This window comes from Macaca thibetana, chromosome 13, assembly GCF_024542745.1.
Source record: "Macaca thibetana thibetana isolate TM-01 chromosome 13, ASM2454274v1, whole genome shotgun sequence".
In the NCBI taxonomy this organism is placed as follows: domain Eukaryota; kingdom Metazoa; phylum Chordata; class Mammalia; order Primates; family Cercopithecidae; genus Macaca; species Macaca thibetana.
The window spans coordinates 61,463,487-61,485,095 of NC_065590.1; the positions used below are offsets into that span (position 1 = coordinate 61,463,487).

Sequence of the window (21,609 nt, forward strand, 5' to 3'; positions counted from 1 at the left end):
TTTTTAGTAGAGATGGGGTTTTACCATGTTGGCCAGGCTGGTCTCGAACTCCTGACATCAAGTGATACACCCACCTCGGCCTCCCTAAGTTCTGGAATTACAGGCATGAGCCACCACGCCCGGCCGATATACATTTTAATTTTTACAGATACTACCTTTTTGCTTTCCAAAAAAGGTGCTGCTAATTTATATTTCTACCAACACAGTAGGACAAGGCCTAGTTTCTTCCTATTCTCCCTGAAACTGATGTGATCAGATCAGTCTTTTCAAGTCGGCATTTGTCCCTTTTTTATTCCTTGGGGACAAGCACCAAGACCTCTCTATTGGAACCCCCACTATATCAAGCTCAGTCCAGTCCCAGACACAAAGCAGAGCTTCAGCCACGCTGCAGGGCAGGAGAACACAGCCCAGCACTGAGGCTGGCCACAGAGAGACTTGTGAAGGAGTGCTCGCTCTGGGTTCTAACACACATTCCTGATGGACCTAATTTATTCTCCAGGCGAAAAGGAGACTTTCTCAGTCTAAAACACTGCTGTAAATCCCACCCACAAGGGGACAACCACATGACTCCATTTTCCTGCTTGTTTCTGAATCACTGTCTTATCTGTCTTCCTCCCTTTTTCCCCTTCAAACAGTTGGCTTTATGGTTGTCTGTGCACAGTCATATGATAAGCAGTGATAAAGAAGAATGTTTAAAGAGCCAAGTAGGGATAAGGAAGCAATGAGAAAGAAACACGTTCTCTTGTGTGAGGGGGTGGGCTTCTAAGACACAAGTTTCCTAGAAACAAAACCCACAGATTAATTTTAAATCTTCAGCCCCAACAATGTGAAAGAGTGAGGCAGACTATTTGGCTAAGAAACCCAAATGTTGCTTAGTGTGATCGGGGACTTGGGGAAATAAGGACTGAGTCCCATTCTCGTCCCTACCAAGAGGCACCCTTTATCCTCAGTTTCCCCATTTGTAAACTGTATATGAAAGGGCCATGCCCTCCCTGCATCCCAAAGTGGTTCATCACTATTACTTATATGTGTGACCTGTTTTTCTTTTCAGATGCATATTAAATGAGTCTCACAACCCAGTGAGGTAAGCAGAGTCAATGTGACTATTCCCATTTCACAGCTGAGGAAACTGAAGCTCAGAGAGGTTTCAGCTTCATCAAGGTCACACAGCTCATTAGCAGTGGAGCTGAGATGGCGAAAAATGAACTAGCAAACTGTGAATGTAGTACTTTATGAATATATGCTAGCCTATAAATGCTTGACAGTGGGCAGCAAATACACATTTGGCAAACCACAGCCATTTCCTATGTAACTCATTATAAGGAGAAAGACCATCTGTCTAGGACACACTCCTGAGATGAAAAGCAACCCCTAACCCCAAGTGACTCTCAGACATAAAAAACTATAAACCAAATGGATTCTTTGACAATATCATCAGTCCCAAACCACATAGTCCACAATTTATATTTTACAATACTATTATAATAACAATAGCAAACATTTTTGTGTGCTTATCATGTGACAAGAACTTTTCTCGCCCAGGGTGGAGTGCGGTGGCGCCATCTCAGTCACTGCGACTTCCACCTCCTGGGTTCAAGCGATTCTCCTGCCTCAGCCTCCTAAGTAGCTGAGACTACAGGCGCTCTCCACCATGCCCAGCTAATTTTTGTATTTTTAGTACAGATGGGGTTTCTCCATGTTGGCTAGGCTGGTCTCGAACACCTGACCTCAAGTGACACACCTGCCTCGGCTTCTCAAAGTGCTGGGATGCCAGGCATAAGCCACCGTGCCCAGCCGTGACAAGAACTTTTCTATGTACTTTCTATGCGTTATGTTATTCATTTCAAACACAATTAGATAGATAATACTGACTTTGTTTTACAGATGAAGAAACCTCAGAGAGGTTACACAACTTGTCAAAAGGTCACACAACTGGTTCAGTGGTGGGACCAGGATTAGAATCCATCTCCCTGTCATATAAAGCCCTTCCACTTAACCACGGTGCCACCTGATTCCATATCTGGTGGTTGTGCTGCCTCCTTTTTCACTTTTTTTTTGAAGTTAAGACATACATAATAACAAGGAAAACTAGCTGTGGAGGTGAGGGGGTATATGGGAACTCAGTACTTTCTGCCCCTATTTTTCCATAAACCTAAAACTGCTCTAAAAAATAAAGTTAACTAATTTTTAACAATAATGCTGAAGTAAAAGATAAAAATCCTCCTCGTGTGTTGGCCTTTTCCTTTTTTAAAGTTCATACAGGTGTGTGCGTGCATGTAATTTTTTTTTTTACAATACTACACTCCCCTCAGTCATGGAAGAAAGAATACCCTAGTGCAAATACCCAAAGGATATTTATTATTAGGTCAATATTATAATTTCATGTTAAAATTTTACTTAACCAGGCTGGGCATGGTGGCTCACACCTATAATCCCAGCACTTTGGGAGGCCGAAGTGAGAGGATCACTTGATGCCAGGAGTTTGAGACCAGCCTGGGCAACACAGTGAGACTCCATCTCAATTTAAAAAACAACTTTTTTTTTGAGACAGAGTCTCGACCTGTCACCCAGGCTGGAGTGCAGTGGTGTGATCTCAGCTCACTGCAACCTTCCCCCTCCCAGGTTCAAGCTATTCTCATGCCTCAGCCTCCTAAGTAGCTGGAATTACAGGTATGTGCCACCATGTCCGGCTAATTTTTGTATTTTTAGTAGAGACGGGGTTTCACCATTTTGGCCAGGCTGGTCTTGAACTCCTGACTTCAGGTGATTCACCCACCACGGCCTCCCAAAGTGCTGGGATTACAGGCGTGAGCCACTGCACCCAGCCTCTATAAAAAAACTTTTAAAAATTAGCCAGGCATGGTAGTATGCACCTATAATCCCAGCTACTTGGGAGGCTGAGGCAAGAGGATCCCTTGGCCCCATGAGTTCGAGGTTGCAGTGAGCTATGATCACACCACTGCATTCTAGCCTGAGTGACAGAGGAAGACCCCACTTAAATAAATTTGTTTTTAAATTTAACCAATCAAGCATCTGTTATGTGTGGGGCAATATGCCAAGCATTAGCACAAAAAGGCAGGAGTTTTACCCTCAGGAACAGACCTCTTCTGTCTCTGCTAAAAAAAACAGACAGAAAGCATCAACACTAGGCATCAATAATTTTAAATGGAGGGCACAAACAGTAAATGTTACCGCAATTCCCAGAGCCAAAAGAGCTGTAGCCTAGAGAATTCTGGGAATGATCGCCCAAAGAGAAGGAGATGTGGATGGCTGGTTAGAGTATTCCAGGGATGGGGATATGGGAGAGCAGAGCACAAAGAAGGGATAGAAAGAGTTTGGGTATGAAAGTCAGAAACAAGCCCTCAAGCAGAAGGTTCCTGCCCCAGAGGATAAGAGATCCACCTGGCAGAAAATGGAAGCGGGGGAGGTGCAAACCACACAGGACCCTGGATGTCTAGAGGGATGAGCAGACTTCACTATGTAGGCAACTGGGCCTGGCAGGAGACAATGGTGGGTTCTGAGCACCCGGAAGGGTATTTAGTGCCATGATCCCCACACAACTCATACACAAATCTCTTGGATTCCAAGGAACCAGACTAATAAAGATACAAAAACCCCTCCTATAGCTGTCTCCATGAATTAGTACTCAGGCGCCTGGAGCTTAAATGGGATATTCTTTTCTAAAATGAAGGAAATATTTTTTAAAGCCAGCTAGGTAGTCATGGCCAGGAATTGTGTACCTTCTATGAACAGAGCCCTGATATTCACCATCAGAGGAGGAGAGGGAAGCAGTTCTGTAGCAGGCTAATGGCTAGGAATGAACTTCAAACGTTAAGGTAGGAGGCCTTCTCCATGACTCTAGAAGCCCTAGAAAGGAGTCCCTCATCAAAAATACGTTACCTACTTACACTAAGGCTGGAATTATTTTAACAAGAGGCTACATTTCCCTCCTCTGCCCTCACAGGGACAAGAAGACAAGCAGATCCATTCCTGGGCATGTTTCATTATTGGGGTAGTGGGAAGCAGAAGCCTAGGTTGCCAGCTTTAGCAAATAAAAATCGAAGGCCAAGCTAAATTTGAATTGCAGATAAATAACAAATACTTTTGTAGTATAAGAATGTCCCATGCAATACCTAGGACATATCTATAGAAAAAAAAAAGTATTCATTGTTTACCTGCAATTCAAATTTAACTGAGCATCCTGTATTTCCTCTGGCAACTCTGGGCTCAGTGTACCTGCAAGAGAATTAGGATGGTGTCATGAAGAAGCAAAGAAGACAAAGGAGCATGGGTACCAAAGAGAAACTTTATTTTCAACTTCAAGACATGGTGACTCTGTAGAAGCTCACAGTTGCTCACTAACTGGGGCAGAGAGTTGATGCTTAAATGCCCAAACACTTCACCTACATCTATCTTATTTAATCCTCACAGCAACTCGACGAGCTGCAAAAGATGACTGTTATTAACCCTTTTCTTAAATTAGAAAACAGAAGTTTGAGGAGGTTAAGTGAATTTTCTCAAAATCACAAAGCTATAAAGCAGAAGAACAACATCTCCTGCTCCTGGGTGAATTCTGAACGTTTTAAAGGAAGAAAAGGGTTTCTATGATTGAAAAGAAGAAGAAAAAGCAATTTCTGAGAACTGATCCTCAATGAAGGGTAGGTGAACGACGTGCTACATATATTTTTGTTACTTAAATGTAAATTATGTAAAATGAAATCTGAGCTTAAAGATCAAGGCTCTTAACAAACAATTACAAGTAAGTGCATAATTCCTTACTGAGAGTACAGTAATCTTTTCAGAAGGCTGGCTATGTTTCAACTTTTGTTACTGCTTAGCAATTCCAACATCCTGGTCAAAAGCAAAGCCTTGCTCTCAAAAGGCAGCACCCTTGTGCACTACCCAAATTTGACCCAGGACAACTGAACAATCAATGTGCATTGCATTAGAGGTTGGGCATATATAAGACTCACATGGTAGGACAATGAAGTCAGATGCTTTGGCCCAGAGAAATGGGATATACACCTGGACCACAGAAAATGGGATGTAAAAAAAAAAAGCCTCAAGCCTCAGTTACCACACTAGGCCCACAAGCTAATGCAAAGGATGTTCAGGTCAAAATGCAACAATGTCTCAGCTTTTCAAATACACAAGAGGGAGCAATCAGACAGACACGCCCACTCACTAAAACAGATGCCAGTCCAAGAGAAGGTAATCCATGTCCCCTTCACCTCCCCATCCTAGGAGCTGCTTAAAAAGGACCAAGTGTGGAATTCTAGTTCTGCACACTTGGAATTCAGCAAACCCAACTTCTGTTGCTCATTCATTTCCAAGAGGGAGGGAATAAGGACTGGAAAACGTTTTACTGGCAACCCTTCAGTTGGTTATTACTGATAAAATCCCCAAACAGAAGCACAGTTTTACCTGCATCTAATAATAAACATTAATTACAGATAATTACCAATAATAAGTAGTTACCATTGATGGTAAACTTGCTATAAGGTAGCTATTATTCCCATTTTATGGATGAGGAGACTGGTACAGATAGGTCAAATGATTTGTATGATATTCAGCCAAAACTGACAAAACTAGAATTCAAACCCAGGACTAACTCCAAAGCCCATTCTACTAGTTTTAGATCCGTGAACTTGGACAAACCACCATCCAATGACGTGAAGGATGCTACAAAGTTATTCTCCATCCCTATCAGACCTATCAATAAACAAACAAAAGAAAATTAATTGGAAATGCAGCATGTGAGATTGTCAGCATAGATTTCCTGGATAATTAAGACTTCAATATATCATGAGTGATTTTGTTCAACACTTTTGCTCCAAGCAAAGTTCCTAGAACATAGAAAGTACTCAATATATATTTGCTGAATGACTGGCTGGCTAGATGAATGGATAGATTAATGAATGAACATACATTCTAGCTACTGTTTCATTTCTTTGGATAGTTTGTTTTTGTTTTTGTTTTTTTAATCAAGCAATTTTTTTGGATTGCATTCCTACTTTAATCTTAACTGGTCTCCTGACTACCCTCATAATCCAAAATGCTAAAAACTGCCTGTCCAGCATTTTCTTTTCTTTTTTTTTTTTTTTGAGATGGAGTCTCGCTCTGTCACCCAGGCTGGAGTGCAGTGGCACGATCTCAGCTCACTGCAACCTCTGCCTCCTGGGTTCACACCATTCTCCTGCCTCAGCCTCCCGAGTAGCTGGGACTACAGGTGCCCACCACCACATCTAGCTAATTTTTTTTATTTTTAGTAGAGACGTGGTTTCACCGTGTTAGCCAGGATGATCTTGATCTCCTGACCTCGTGATCCGCCCACCTCGGCCTCCCAAAGTGCTGAGATTACAGGCGTGAGCTGTCCAACATTTTCTATGTTCTTCTTCCAATTTAAAGGGTCTCCCTTCCCTGTCTATTTAGATCCCATTTTCTTCAAGTCTTGGCTCAAAATATTACCAAGAAGCCTCTGCCAACTAGCAGAATCCACATTAACTCCCCTCTCCCTTGAATTTCCACAGTTCTTCAAATTCACTGTTTTATAAAAGGGTGTTAATCTTGATTTTCCAAATGGCCCACTTGAGAACATCCATTTCTTCTTTTTTCTAATTATAATGTTTTTCAAAATATGTCCACAAAACATGAGTTCTTAATGTTTCCCAAATAAGAGCATTCTATGATGAAATATTTTGGGGACATATCTGGTTAAACAGAGGTGTACAACTCGCTTTGCAATAGACCATCTTGAGTCTTTAATACACTAATGTGCATCTGACTCTGTAACATTTCCCAGCCTCTTTGATCACAGAGACCTGAAAATATCATAAGGCTCCCACTCCTTGAAAGTCAGTCTGGTAAACACTGGTGAATTATATGCTCCATCTTTAATGGCTGATTGATGATTCTCTCAGCTACCTAAACTGGTTGAGATAATCATCAGTACAGAAGGCAGGGAGATAGGTTCAGACACCTCACATTCTAGGAATTCTGCTTGCTTGCTTGCTTGCTTGTTTCCAGAGTACTCTGAGTGGCTTAATGATACAGAGAGAGGGCTCCATTTAAGAATTAAATTTATTTTTTGTGGGCCTTGAACAAAGGTAGGTAAAGAAGCAAGCTATCAAAAATAGCTTTGTGATTTTGATCACAAAAAGAAGAAAGGCAAGAAGGGAAAAAAAGCAGGAGGTGACCCTTTTTTAGGGGAGACAAGGCTAAACTTCATGGAAAAAAATAAAGACAAAATATTATCAAGTGCGAAGGTTAACCGCAGCCAAGGCCCAGAATGTAGGGTCTAGAGCGCTGAGTCAGGATCATTAGTTAACAGGTTCCTTTACAGAGCATCTAGACTATCCTAACTCCTGATTTCACAGCTAGGGGATTAATAGGAGTCACATGACTCCCCCGTTCAATACATTTCCTAGAGCGAGAAAAAACTATTAGCCAGTCTAGTACTGAAGAGGTGAGGTCTAGGTTTCCCCAGGTGCTGAAAGGATTGTGGTAAGCTGTCCTTCTCAGTTGTAATTTTACAAATCATATATTTGTGTTATTCTTTGATTAATATCACATCTCCCAGTAGAGTATATGCTCTCTGAGAGCCATGACCAGCTCTTGACATAGTGGGCATAGTGCCTGGCATATTCAATAAATATTTGCTCAATGAATGAAAGGATGGCCAGAACAATGAATGAATACACTACTCTGTCCACTGCTTTGAATCTTTTGTGAATTCTTTCTTTTTCAGCACTGTACCAAATGAACTTCTAAGAGCACAAACTCAGTCAGTCTGATGAAAGAATACTGCCTATTTGAGCTTCTACAAGACAGACCCCAGAGAGCTAAAGGGGGGTAGAAGGGGACACTTCCTGCTCACAAGATGCTTATATCTGCCTGGGGAAAGAAGACTGGCAACAAAAGATGCCATAGTCTGAAAAAACAAATCTATTCAAGAAGGACATAAGCAAAATCAAAGACTATTTTTCTCCTCAATAATTAATTCTAGATTCACTCATCATGATTTTTTAAAACTCTTCTTGGCCGGGCACGGTGGCTCACACCTGTAATCCCAGCACTTTGGGAGGCAGGGGCGGGCGGATCACGAGGTCAGGAGATTGAGATCATCCTGGCTAACATGGTGAAACCCCGTCTCTACTAAAAATACGAAAAAATTAGCTGGGCATAGTGGCCGGCGCCTGTAGTCCCAGCTACACGGGAGGCTGAGGCAGGAGAATGGCGTGAACCTGGGAAGCAGGAGCTTGCAGTGAGTTGAGATCGTGCCACTGCACTCCAGCCTGGGCGAAAGAGCGAGACTCCTTCTCAAATAAATAAATAAATAAATAAATAAAAATTTTGAAACTCTTCTTGAAGCCAGGTGCAATGGCTCACTTCTCTATAATCCCAGCACTTTGGGAGGCTAAGGCGGGTGGATCACTTAGGTTCAGGAGTTTAAGACCACCCTGGCCAACATGGTGAAACCCCGTTTCCACTAAAAATACAGAAATTAGTCAGGTGTGGTGGCTCATGCTTGTAATCCCAGCTACTTGGGAGGCTGAGGCAGGAGAATCGCTTGAACCCGGGAGGTAGAGGTTGCAGTGATCTGAGATCGCGCCACTGCACTCCAGCCTGGGCAACAGAGCAAGATTCCATCTCTAATTTTAAAAAAACTCTTCTTAATCTTGATTACATTTTTAGTCTTATCTACCTCTTGGGGTCAGGAGCTCAGTGAGTCTACTCCTTGCTGGCAAATACAGGTGACTTTTCACTAGCTTAAAACTACCTCTTTAAGACTTCAAGGTGAGATAGAGGGGATGGTGGGGAGAGAGGAGATCCTCATTTCAGCATCTGGGTTTCATGATAGGCTTCTGTTTTTCCTCTTCTTCCCCAGCACAGTATTACAGATTTCAGTTATATTTCCTCTGGAGTTTCAATTTTGTTTAGATGTCAGTAAGTTACAATGAACTGTATGTTCCCGTCCTTCCAGTTCTCCCAGCACAGTACAGACTTCTGGCCACTTCACATGGTTTCTGCCAGAAAACTAAATTTCAAACAGGTGCAATCCTGCTGATTAGCATTATAATAGATTGTAATTACTTAACAAGCCCATATATACCTGGAGGAACTTGGAGAGAAATATAATGTTTTGCCAAGTGTAGCTTGTATTGATGTAAAGTACTGCAGACCTGCTCTGGAGTTCTTTTAGCCTAAGTGAAACCCCTGGAAGCTTTGTCTGAATATGCTTCAACAGCTGTATGAGTTCAGGCGCCAGAATTTGAAATTTCATTTCTTGTTGCTGCCAACTACAAAGGGTTTTGTATCTAAAGCCCTGATGAGAATTTAAATTTCATTTAAACTCTGCAAATGGAGGACAAGTGGGCCTTATTCTTCTTCCCTCACCATGGCACCTGGAATGGGCCGTGGGCACCCAGAGGGTAGAAAATTCCTACTTTTAGGAACTTCAGACTTGACAGAGATTCTTCAGCTTGACGCAAATCACTACATGAAAATAATGTAGCATTCTCTCATAAGAACATCTTCAGGGATCTCACAGATTTTTATAAAATAAAATATTCTTTTCTCCTTCCTCCTCCTCCTCCTCACTTCTTTCAACTGTACAGGAGGATTGTTTAAGAAACTCATTCAACTGGTTTCTATTGAGATGCCATGCTCCTCAGAGGCAGGAATTATGCATATACAACTTTTGTGTTACCAAACCCCATATCTACCAACAGTGCTAGACCATAATACACACTTGTTTTGTGTATATTCATTCATTCATTCAACAATGTGCCAAGAAATTCATTCATTCATTCAACAATTCATTCATTCAACAAAGTGCCAGGCACTGTTTCAGGCGCCAAGACAAAGTGGTGAACAAAAAGCTCTACATTTATAGAGCGTCTGGTGTTCTGGTATTAGAGGTAAACAACAAAGATAAATAAGAAAACTAAATAGTGTATAAGATAGAGATAAGACCTAAAGAACAACAACAACAAAAAAAGCAGCAAAGGAGCATATGAAGTATAAAATAAGAGGGTGAACTTTTAGATAGGATTGCCAGAAAAGGTCTTACTGAGAACATAACATCTGAGCGAAGACTTGAGCCATGTGGATATCTGGGAAAGGGGCATTCTAGAAAGATGGGATGGCAAGCATAAAGACTGAGGCGGGATTATGGTAAGTGCATTTAAGGGATGTCAAGTGGGTCAGGATAGCTAGAAAGGAATGAGCAAGGAGAAGAGTAGCAGGTGATGGGGTCAGAGAGGTCACAGCAGAAGGCCTAACTTTGTTGGTCTTGTAAGTTATGGCAAGGGATAATCTTACCTGAGGGATCTGTGAGCAGAGACAGGAGCTGAGAAGCCAGGACAGGTGGAACCAATTCATAGGCTGTTGCAATAATCCAGGTGTGAGATAATAGTGACTTAGGCCCAAGTGAGGTCAGCAAAGGTACAGAAAAGATGTGATTTGGGATATATTTTGAAGGCAGAAACAGCAGATGTTGCTGATAGATAAGATATAGGGCACCTGAGAATTAGAGGCATCAAAGATGGCCCCTCAAGGTTTTTGGCTGGGCAATTGGAAGGATGGAGTTGTTATTTCTTAAGCTGAGGAAGAAGGGCTTAGACTGGGGAGAGGGGAAAGTAGGTATACAATATTAGGCATATGGAGTTTGAGATGCCCTTTGCACAATGAAAGGTGATGACATGAAGGCAATCCCATATATAAATTCTAGAGTTCAGGGTCAGCTATGAGCTGGAATTAGGAATTTAGTGTCAACAGCACTGAAAATGTATTTAAATCCATGAAACTAGATGACATTGGCACAATAAAACCAAAACACCAGCTCCCAAATATCCTCATTTCCAATTATCCATATGCTTCAATAAATAATTAACCTTTGTCTACAATGACCGCAGGTTCTAGACTTTCCAAAAAAATCTCATTTCAAGTAATTCTATTATTTTCAAAAGGGCAATTTGTTAAGTATAACTAAATCAAATTTATTTTTAGACTATGTAAGACTTTTCATATAAATACATTCACAAATCAAGGAGAAAAATATCTTTCACTGGACCATATGTTCTGATTTAAGATTCTAAAACTATGAACACACACAGATGACTCTTCAAATATTAATAAAATTGCTGAAATGTATTATAGCCAGACCACTTGCTACAAACTTTATAGTTCCTTATTTAATTCTCACAGCAATCCTGAAAGTCAAGACCTATGACATTTCCATTTTACAGATGAAGAAACGGGCTTAAAAAGCTTAAGTCACATGCCCAAATCACACAACTAGTGAGTGGTGGAGACGCCTTCCAGTTAGAACTCACTGATTCCAGGGAGAGGGGTCCACTGAGAAGCCAGGGAATTTGGGGTATCAAATATTCACTAAATCCACTGCTAGTCAAAGACACTAAGAAGAGGAAACAGGACAAACAACCCTTGACTATCCATGAAGTTGGAGGCTAACTCCCAATGCCAAGAGGTTATCTGTGATAGCACTGGGCCAAGAACGAATCCTTTAGGTAGTTGTTAAACAATCAGCTAGGTACCAACAAGAGCAATATTGTATTACATGGTATTATAGGAGTACGGGAAAGGGAGAGTTCCAGGGACCCTCAGCTGCTGGGGGAATAATTCAGGGTATAGGGGCACATGAAGGAGGTATGGACAATTGCCAACCCTTCCCTACTTCCTTACCCCCTTAGTAGTCCCTTCCCACCCCGCTGTGTTTAAATGACAATGGAGGTTTCAGAAATCCTTTTAAAAATTTTTCCTACAAATGTCCTGAAGATAGAGATGGCTCTAGAGTAATATATATCAAAGTGCGGTCATGCCGCCATTGTAGGAGATTCAGCAGGGGGCCTGCTTTACTCCGGCTCCATTCGGGGCATCAGAATCAGCACTGCTAGAGGCTGTGCCCTGGCATCTGTGTTGCATGAATCTCCCCCAAGTGATTCTGGTGGGCCAAGGGAGAACGGCCTCAGAGCCTAACCTCTCCAAATGGTGAACAGGCCTATCTCCCAGAGTCCAAACAGGGTATAAGCCTGTCTCCCAGAGTCAGCAGGGGTGCCATCATTTTGAAAAGCTTTGCCGATGGGCTACTTGGGAAATACAAACCAGAAATGACACTTCTAGTGTCCCGTTCTTTGCCAAATGAGATGGCCAGACTGAAGAGAGCTACTTTGAGGAATATGAAAACCTGGCTTTCTTGTGGCCTATATAATAATCAATTCAGTCAAAAACTCTCTGTAGGCCAGTCCCATGCTCATTTTGGGGGCTATAATAATAATAATAATTGTAGGCCAGGCGCGGTGGCTCACGCCTGTAATCCCTGCACTTTGCAAGGCCGAGGCGGGCAGATCACGAGGTCAGGAGATCGAGACCATCCTGGCTAACACAGTGAAACCCCGTCTCCACTAAAAATATGAAAAAATTAGCCGGGCGCGGTGGTGGGCGCCTGTAGTCCCAGCTACTCGGGAGGCTGAGGCAGGAGAATGGCGGGAACCCGGGAGGCGGAGCTTGCAGTGAGCCGAGATCGCACCACTGCACTCCAGCCTGGGCGACAGAGTGAGACTCCGCCTCAAAAAAAAAAAAAAAATAATAATAATAATAATAATAATTGTAGTAGATATACATTGAGCAGTTACTAGGGACCAGGCATTGGTCTAGGCATTGTACATGTATTAACTCATTTTAATCCCCACAATCACCCCATTTCATTTTAGGGATACATATTCATTATCACCCGCTTTGTACAGGGGAAGTAATGGAAATACGGAAGGTTAAGTCACTAGCTAAAGGTCATGAAAGTAAGTGGTAGATGGTAGAGGTGGGATTCAAGTCCAAGCAGTGTGACTCCAGACTTCCCCGCTCCGGGGAACTGCCTCTCAAACGATGGCTTTCTATACCTCTGGATTCTGAGTGCCTGCCTCTTCTACAGAATACAGCAAGGGAGTGACACTCACCAAAGACGTCTTCAGAGGCAGGGCAGTAGAACAAAGAGGAAACTGAGCTCAGTATGTAGACTACTGAAGCAATGATAGAGAAAAATCCAAAATGTGAATGAGCCAGCCAGCTGTCACCTGCACGCAGCCCTTCAAGCTCTAATCCTTGCTCCGCCTGCCTCCCACCCCTGTGCTAAATGCAATGCCAATCCATCCAGCATTCATTCCGCCTCTGCTTCTAACATGAATCCCAACACTTCTAGTTCACATAATTATTCTTCTAAATCTTTCTTTAAAAATTATAAAGTTATACAGTCACATTTCAGGACATATCTATGTACAAATGCTTGATCCATTAATTATCTGGAGTCCTCTGTGGCCTGCAATTTTTATCCTAGTCCAGTGTTTCTCAAAGCAAGCCCAGTCTAGTCAGAATCTCTGGGAGAGCTGGTTAAAAATATAGATTCCCAGCTTATTCTAAAGTGTAGCATCAAAAGCTCTCAAGGTTGAGCCAGAGGATCTATATTTTTATCTACATAGATCTATATAAATCTATATAGATCTATATTTTTATATACCCTCCCTTAGTGATTCTTATGTACATGAAAGTCTGAGTAGTGTTATTAACTGGTTCTTGGAAAACCCAGCTATACCAATAGTGTTATAATAGATTTTACTTCAAAGCATCAGCACGATCTTTCCTTCTCTGTAATGAGCTTTCTCTAAAGCAACCCCCTTTGTCAACACAACTGAAACATCTCTCATTATCTGGAGAATAATCATCTCGGCTTGGCTTTTACGCATTCTAGAATTCACCTCAGTTTTCTAAACTTTCTCCTACTCCAATGTTTCAAAAGTGTGGGCTCCACATCACCAATGATGTTCAGAGGCACCTGGAATGAACTTCGTTCTGCATTGTAGAGCCCTGTTTATTTTAATGTGAATGAAGAAAAGTTATAACTACATGTTCCAAACCTGTGATTTCATGAACAGTGGGGCTTAAGAAAAGACTAAGTGGAAAATAAAAGGATCCATTTTTTAAATATTAAGTAAATAAAAGCACAGGCAGTACTCAGATAAAAGTCTTAAATTTGGGAAACCTTGTCCTACCCACTCCTTTCTGACAGGTACACTCAGTTTCCGCCCTGCTCATCCGTTCTCCGACCCTGACCACAGGATTGTCTGCCTTTATTCCTGCGGTGGCCATACCAGGGACACTGCTCCTTCTTGTAGATACGTCTTTAAATATAACCTACTGTTTCACACCCAACTCATGCCTCCTTCCAAAAGCCCTCCTGGATTCTTCCAGTTCTCCCTACCTTTTTTTTTTTTTTTTTTTTTTGAGACAGGGTACCACTCTGTCACCCAGGCTGGAATGCAGTAGCCTGATGGTCAGATCATAGCTCACTGCAGCCTTGAACTCCTGGGCTCAAGTAATCCTCCCACCTCGGCCTCCTGAGTAGCTGTGACTACAGGCACACACCACACCATAGGTCCAGACTTGGCTAATTTTTAAGTTTTTTTTTAGCTATAGAGTCTTACTATATTGCCCAGGCTGATCTTGAACTCCTGGGCTCAAACAGTCCTCCCAGCTCAGTCTCCCGAGTAGTGGGGACTGCAGGCGTGAGCCACAGTGCCTAGCTCACACTCCCTTTTTAAATTCTTAACATACTAATGGTACCACCTGTGTGGAACCTAATTGTTAGTTTAGTGTCTATATCAGGGTGTCCAACTTTTGGCCTCCCTGGGCCACACTGGAAGAATTGTCTTGGGCCACACATAAAATATACTAACACTAATGATAGCTGATAAGCTAAAAAAAAAAAATGCAAAAAAACTTATAATGTTTTAAGAATGTTTACAAATTTGTGTTGGGCTGCATTCAAAGCCATCCTGGGCCACATGCGGCCCACAGGCCATGGGTTAGACAAGCTTGATGTATATGTGGATACTTGGTGTCAATTCCTTAGTGAAATGGAAGCCCCCTGAGAGTAACCCAGGGCCTCATTTTCCTCTGGATTGCCCACAGTACGAAGCTTCCCTGGTTAGACATGAGCACAAAACAGGAACTCCAGGAATACAAGTGAATTCAAAGTGCAGTTGAATTCGATGTTTCGCAGCAATGAGAGAAGCGGCTGCTTCATGCTGTCCACACCCCCTTACTTCAGGCCAGATCTCTTAGCCACACCTGAGAAGGGTGTGTCTCTTCATTCCTGCCAGGTAAGGAGTGCAGAGACCTGAGCCCAGGGAATTCTACCCAAAGCTATGAACCCGTGGGTTTACCCTGAATGTTAAGACTGGGAAAGGTGAACTTAGCCCAGTTGCAACTTGTCTCCATTTCCAAGGGCCAGTTACCCCTACCAGTGAGTCCCCACCTTCAGCCTGGAAGAACCAGAGTGGCCACAGCATCCTCTGGTGAAAACAGATGGGCATTCTGTACCTGGTCCACCACTTGATTCACCCTTGAGACTTTGGGCTTCTCTATCTCAAGTTTTTTAGTTTGTCCAACACCTGCCATACCTAATTCACACTTGCTATAAGGCAAAAGAGATGAAGTTATCAAGCACAATAAAAATGTCGGGGACACAGCTCATGGATCTGCAGGGAGAACAGGCTGGGAGGCCAGATGGACAGGCTCGGCTCCCCATCAGACAAGCCATGGGCAACAGGAGGTGAGGGCCCTACTTCCAACCCACCTTTGCTTGTCACGTGACCCTCGGTCCCCAATTAACTTTTCTGGAACTCAATGTCCTCATCTGTAAAACTTGCCTGTGCACTAAATGATCTGGTCTAGGGCCAAAATCCAACATGAATTTGAGAACCTTAGAGGATGATCACCAAACAAGTTCCCACTACATGCTTCACTAGGAGTGATGAAGGTGGGGACAGTGTCCTGAAGCTCCCAGAGTTTGTGGTGTGCCCCAGCAAAACATCACCAGAGATACAAAGACACTCTCCCTCCAACCGACGTCTGTTCTATGGATAAATGCAGACCTGCTGCTCCTTGTCCCTGCTCTGTGCCCCACTGTCAAAGCCCCTCAACTGCATACACGGCAAAAGGCCCCCATCTCCTAGCTACCAGCGTCAAGTTTTTTCCGTCCCCTTCCTGTCCAAAAACAACAACTCCAAAATCACAGGTTTTCAGTGTCAAGGTTTGCCTCTGAAATGAGTTAGCCCTTCCACTCCCCCTCTCATATGCACTGCCTCCATGAGGAAAGAGCCCAAAGGCCATGCATGGAAAGGAAATGGGGAATGAGTGGGAGCTCTGTTGTGGGGGCTGAGGGAAGCAGAGATGAGGGACATCTGTGAAGTAGAATAGAATGGCATGGAGTTCTCAGGATTCCATAAAGGTTTGCCTGCTTTCCAAAGTGCAAACCACAAATCTAGAGTTCTACGCATGTGGCTTGTTGGAGCTTTCCTGTGAAACCGTAACCATGGTTTCAGGCAGACTACATCACAGCCATGAGCATAAAAACAACAGGCTCTCTCCTATTTTTCCCTAAAACTCCGTGTCCTTGAAAAAAATATGTAAGGTGATATGCCAAGGTGATTCATGTGCAACCTCTGACCTCTAGGACATTCATGAAGTTATCTGGTTTTCAACAGAAAGCAATTGCTCTACACCACTTTTGAGGCTTAGATAGCTCTCTCACTTTTTCTGTAGACCAAAGAACCCGGAAAGCATATACCTCCAGAGGAACGCTTGCACTTGCTCTTGATGGAAACATGTAACAAACCTGAAAACACAAAAATCCATGTCCTAAATTAATACCTGCCTTCCAAGAAGAGCAAAAGAAAACAAAAAAAAAACCCAAAAACAAATACAAAAAGCAAAACGAAGGTTTCCTTCTCTTCGATTGTCCAAGTGCCAAGGTTGGATGCATTTGGTTTATAGTAGATTGAGACAAGACCTATTTCCAAATCCTTAATAGTTTCACAATGAAATCAATTAACAACTCAATCTCAGGCTTAGAAATCGTCTTTTATTGCACAGTATCTTAACAATCAAAACAGAGAAACAATATAACTTTAAATAAGATTCAAAGCGCTGACTTCCAATTACCCACAGGCAGAACCCTTCTTAAAATGCAACATTCATTCTGCATGGATGGGCAATGAATTGGACAAAACAAGCCCGACTGATGTTTCTGGGACCGTAGAGGAGACATCCTGGAGGAGAACACATTTTTTCTACTCGTATGTCAGAAGATGAGCTAACCACCATGCAGGAGAACAGAAACAAGCCAGCTCCCTCTCGGAGGGAAAAATAAAGCAACTCCTCGCTCGGCTAAGCAGGACAAAGCCAGGACGTGCAAGAAGCCTTCAGTCAAAGGCTCCACGTGCCTTTCCAAGGACGGAGGGACCCACCCACACACAATCACACACAGCCAGCCCACCACGCGCCTGCGGAAGAAAGCCGGGTCCTCGGCCAACCTTCAGCACCGGCGGCCCAGGCTCTCCCAGTTTGCAAACCTCCCGCAGCACCCACCATCTGGAGGGCACAGAGGGGGCAGAGGGCCACATCCTCTTTCCAAGTCTCATCTTCCTCGCCAGTGCCTGTTTCTCCCCAACTATGAAGTGAAGTGCACCTCCTCTAGGAAACTGAGATTTACAGACACACACACACACCCCAGTCGTCAATAAGTCCCGGACCCCTACGATCAAGGCCAGCGAGTCTTTCCCCGGGACCCCACAACCGGGTTCCCGGACCGACGTGGAGGCGCCGGACTCACCCAGTCCTCGAAGTGGCGGCTCCCGTTCTGCAGCAGCTCCTCAAACTGGATGGTGCAGTTGGCCACGAAGTCGTCGTAGCCTATGGGGGCATCGTGAAAGACAGCCAGCTCGATCTTGCGCCCGTTGCACACATCGGTGACGAACTCGTCGTGCCAGGCCGGGCTGTTGGTCTTCTGCTTGGTGGCCGTTTGGCCAATGCGCGAGTCGTCCACATTGAGAGCAATGTAGGGGTCGAGAAGGAAAGTCTGCGGCCGGGGTCCCACCGCATGGCGCAGCGACCAGGCTGTGGGCTTCAAGCTCACGGCCTCGCAGATTTTGATCTTAAGAAGGCCATTGAACACTACCATGGTCGGGGCGGGGAGTGGGGGCCGGGGTCACTCCGTCTGCCCCGAGGGCAGGAATGAAGAACCGACGGCCCGGCACTCCAAGCCACAGGGACTCTTGGGTCCCCTTTCGCCCCACCCCACACACTCCCTACACCTTGTGGCGTTGCGCCCTGGCGCGGGCGAGTCTCAGCCAGTGCATGTATTTCCTCGCCGGGTTCCTAACGGAAAACAGGGAGGGGGGAGGGCTGGGGAATGTCCGTGTTTGGAGCAAGTCTCTCCCCGCGACCACCAGCTGCACCTCCAGAAGAGAAGACGAGCTGTCGGCTCCGCTGCAAGCCGCAGGGGCTGCCTTGCCGCCTCGCTGGCTCTCCGACTCCGGGCTGCGGGAAAGCGGGCGCCGCGCCCGGCGCTTACCTACCTTTCCGAAACATAATCCCGGGAAATTTCGACTCCGGGAGGGGGATGGGGCGGTGGGACGGGGCGGGGACGAGAACCGGGGGCGCAGATTTCAACCCGGATCCTCTTCGCACACTCAGCGCCTGCCTCTGGCCGCGCGGGGCGGGGGGTGGACGGAGGGATGTTCAGTTTATCCGGAGGGATGCATGTCGAGAGGAAATGGTCCTCCTCGGAGCCAAATTTTTAAAAATCCACAAGCCCCACGACCAGCCGGGGCCGCCGCCTCCTGGGCGAAGCAGCGCCGCGCCGGAGTCGGCGATCGGGAGGCGCCAGGAGCCCGGAATCTCACATCCGCGCCGGCTCGGAGTCCGGGCGGCCGCCGATCCGGCTCGGGGGCGCAGGCCAGCACCCGGCGGTGCGCAGCGCGGCGGCGGGGCCGGGACTGCGACTCAGCGCGGCCCCACCTCCTGGGCGCCGGCGCCCGCCCGCCGCGCTCCCCGCGTCCCCGCTCTCGGCTGCCGCTAGCTCGCCGCCCGCCAGCCCGCGCTCCCCCGCGGTCTCCTCTCCCTCGGTCGGTGTGCGAGCGAGTCTCCCTCCCTCTAATGCAGGAAATGCGCAAAAGACGTCAGTGTGTGTGAGTGTGTGTGTGAGTGTGTGTGCACGCGCGCGCGCGCACGGCAGTGTTTGGGGAAATAGAAAGTTTTGCCGGTTGGGGGAGCAATACGGAAAAAGTGAGCCGAAGAGAGAACCGTGGAGAGCGGGCGAGGCTGCCCGGGGTCGCGGCGGCGGGCGGGGGAGCCTGGGGAGGACCCCGCGCGGGACCCGCGGGAGCGGCGGCGCTGGGCTGGGTGCGCGTGCCGGGGGCCGTGGATGGCCACGGATGGGCCCCGCCGGGCCGCGCATCTTTCGGGGACCCTGCGGTCAACACTGTCTTTTAGAGCCGGGGATGGGGGAGTGGAGGGAGCCCTGTTGCCCCAGAGGCCTCGGGACCCTCGCCCTGACCACCGCCACTCGGGCGGCGGCTGGCAGGAGCAGCTTGCGGAGTTCTGGCCCATCTGTCACTCTGTCCCGGGACGCTGTGATCCACGGTGGTGGGGGAGGGGGGAGAGGGAGGGACAAGCATGGCTCGGGTGAGGTTTTAAACTCTATTCTTCTCTCTTGCCTTTCTTTGGGGACATTCTCCCCTTTGGGATCTGTCCTGGACTTCGCAGGCTGCAAGAACTTGTTGACAAGCAAAAACTCGGTAGAGCCCCGGCTTGGTTTGTGTTCTATTTTTTGCAAAGTGACTGTTCCTATTTGCTCTGGGCCTTATCGGTGCCCCTTTGGGGGACTTCGGCTCTGATCAGCGCGCTGACAGCCGCCGTCCGGACTGCGGGAAAACGGGGCGCGCCCTCTGAGGAGTGAGTGGCTGTGTCCATGCTAATTTCCTCCGTAACCTTTAAACTCTCGCTGGAAGCCGCCGCTGGGGCTGGTCACGTGAGGCGAGTCCTGGGCTGCTGGGGAAAAATTTCCTCGGCGGGGAGCCGGGACGGGGCCGGCGGCCGGTGAGGGACTGCCCCGCGCCCAAGACTGGGAACCTGGGAGGGCAGGGCCGGGAGCGCGGGGCCCCGGGGCGCGGCCCGGCTGGGACACCCGCGAAGACGGCGGCGGGTAAGAGGTCGGCTCCGCAGCCGGGGAGCTGGGGGTTATGCAAGTGGGGAAAGAAAACCTCCGCCCTCGCCCTTCTGCCAAGTCAAGTCTGGGAATTTGTAGGTATTGTGGTAAGCTGAGTGTTCATCTGGCGGGTCTGGTTAGTGTAAACCAAAATTTAAAACGCGCCTCCCGATCACTTTTTCCTCAGTGGATAAAGGTTATCATTGCCTGTGGCTTAAAAGCTTAAAAAGGCTTAAACGCGAGGAAGGAGGCAGTCCTCTGGAAAAACAGGATATCAAGTGCAGCAAACAGGTCCCAAAAATGATCAGAAAAGTCCCACGGCCATCTTCTATGCCTGCAACCGCTCTGGAGCTTCCTAATACAGTAATTTCTCGCAGCCTGCCCTGTTGAACAGGGCAGCTGGGTAGAGATGGTGCTAAGATTCAGTCTTCCGTACGATCTAGGTAGCTCCGATGTAAAGAGCCAGGATTTCAATGGTTGTCTTACCCTGCCACTCCCCCAGCTGGAGGTAGGATGTCTTAAAATATGTACATTTGACAAATCACAAGCAGAGGTATCTCACTGCTGTTTAATTTTTATTTCTTTGATTATTACTTTTTTCCCTTTTGCTTCTTCCTTCCACCCTGCTATTCTCATGAAGCCTCTTTCCCCCTTTCCAGGGCATGTGATGGAAGGCAGTGGCAAATATGGCTGAAAACGCATTTGGGAAGCAGAGCCAGCACCAAAGTGAGATGAGTGAGATACTTTTCAGAGGGAAAATGTAAAGGGTACCAATAAACGTAATCAAGATAAAGATTTTAGTACAATTTTTAAAAAATAAAAATGTGAGAATCCAGAATGGACACAATATCCACATTTTAAATTTTAAAAACATTAAAATTTAAATTTTAAATTTTAAATATTGCACTAAAATATTTATACTACTGAGTTTATTGGCACCCGTTAAATTTTGTACCTGAGCCGAGTGCGTCACTCACCTCACCCTAGTCCTGATCCTGTTGGGAAGTCTGGAAAGTCTAGGATTTCATGGAGTTAGGGATCCTTGACTAATTGGTGCTTCATACCTTCTCACTACTTGCTTTGGGTAAGTCCTGTAGAGGCAGGAGCCACCATGCGCAGCCCCCAAATATATTAAATAGGGTCTGTTACCATCTCAGTGACTATCTTTAAACAAATAACCTACAAACTTCCAGCACCATTTCCTAGCATCTTGGGTGAGGTTCTGGGAAGGCAGCCTCTGCCTCTCAGCAGACTGTTACTCTGTGTAAATCACCAGACTGCAATTCTCAGGGGCAACCAATGCTTGTCTCCTTTCCATTACAGCAACTCCTTCGGAGTAGGGGTAATAAAAGACTTTGTCAAACAAAATACATGTTTTGTATTGGATTAATGTTTACATAAAAAGGGAGAATGCTAGTAGTCTGTGTGCAAACACTGCTAGTTTTCTGCCCTTATTACTTCCTTATTTCTAAATAAATCTCTCGCCTTCCTACTCTCAAACTTGGCCAAATGAAAATGTGTATTCCCCAGGGGCATCATGGAGCTGC

The 21,609-nt window shown here is 45.6% G+C and overlaps 1 protein-coding gene across 2 annotated transcripts in view; it reads right to left on the bottom strand.

Moving 5' to 3' along the window:
• Nucleotides 1–18,054, bottom strand: part of PRKCE (protein kinase C epsilon) — a 539,420-nt gene extending 521,366 nt beyond the window's left edge. For both annotated transcript variants that reach the window (XM_050754093.1, XM_050754094.1), the window contains exon 1: nt 17,687–18,054. In XM_050754093.1, coding sequence (XP_050610050.1) covers nt 17,687–18,034 — 348 coding nt within the window. In that variant the 5' untranslated portion in view covers nt 18,035–18,054. The remainder of the gene's footprint in view (nt 1–17,686) is intronic.
• Nucleotides 18,055–21,609: the final 3,555 nt, after the last annotated feature.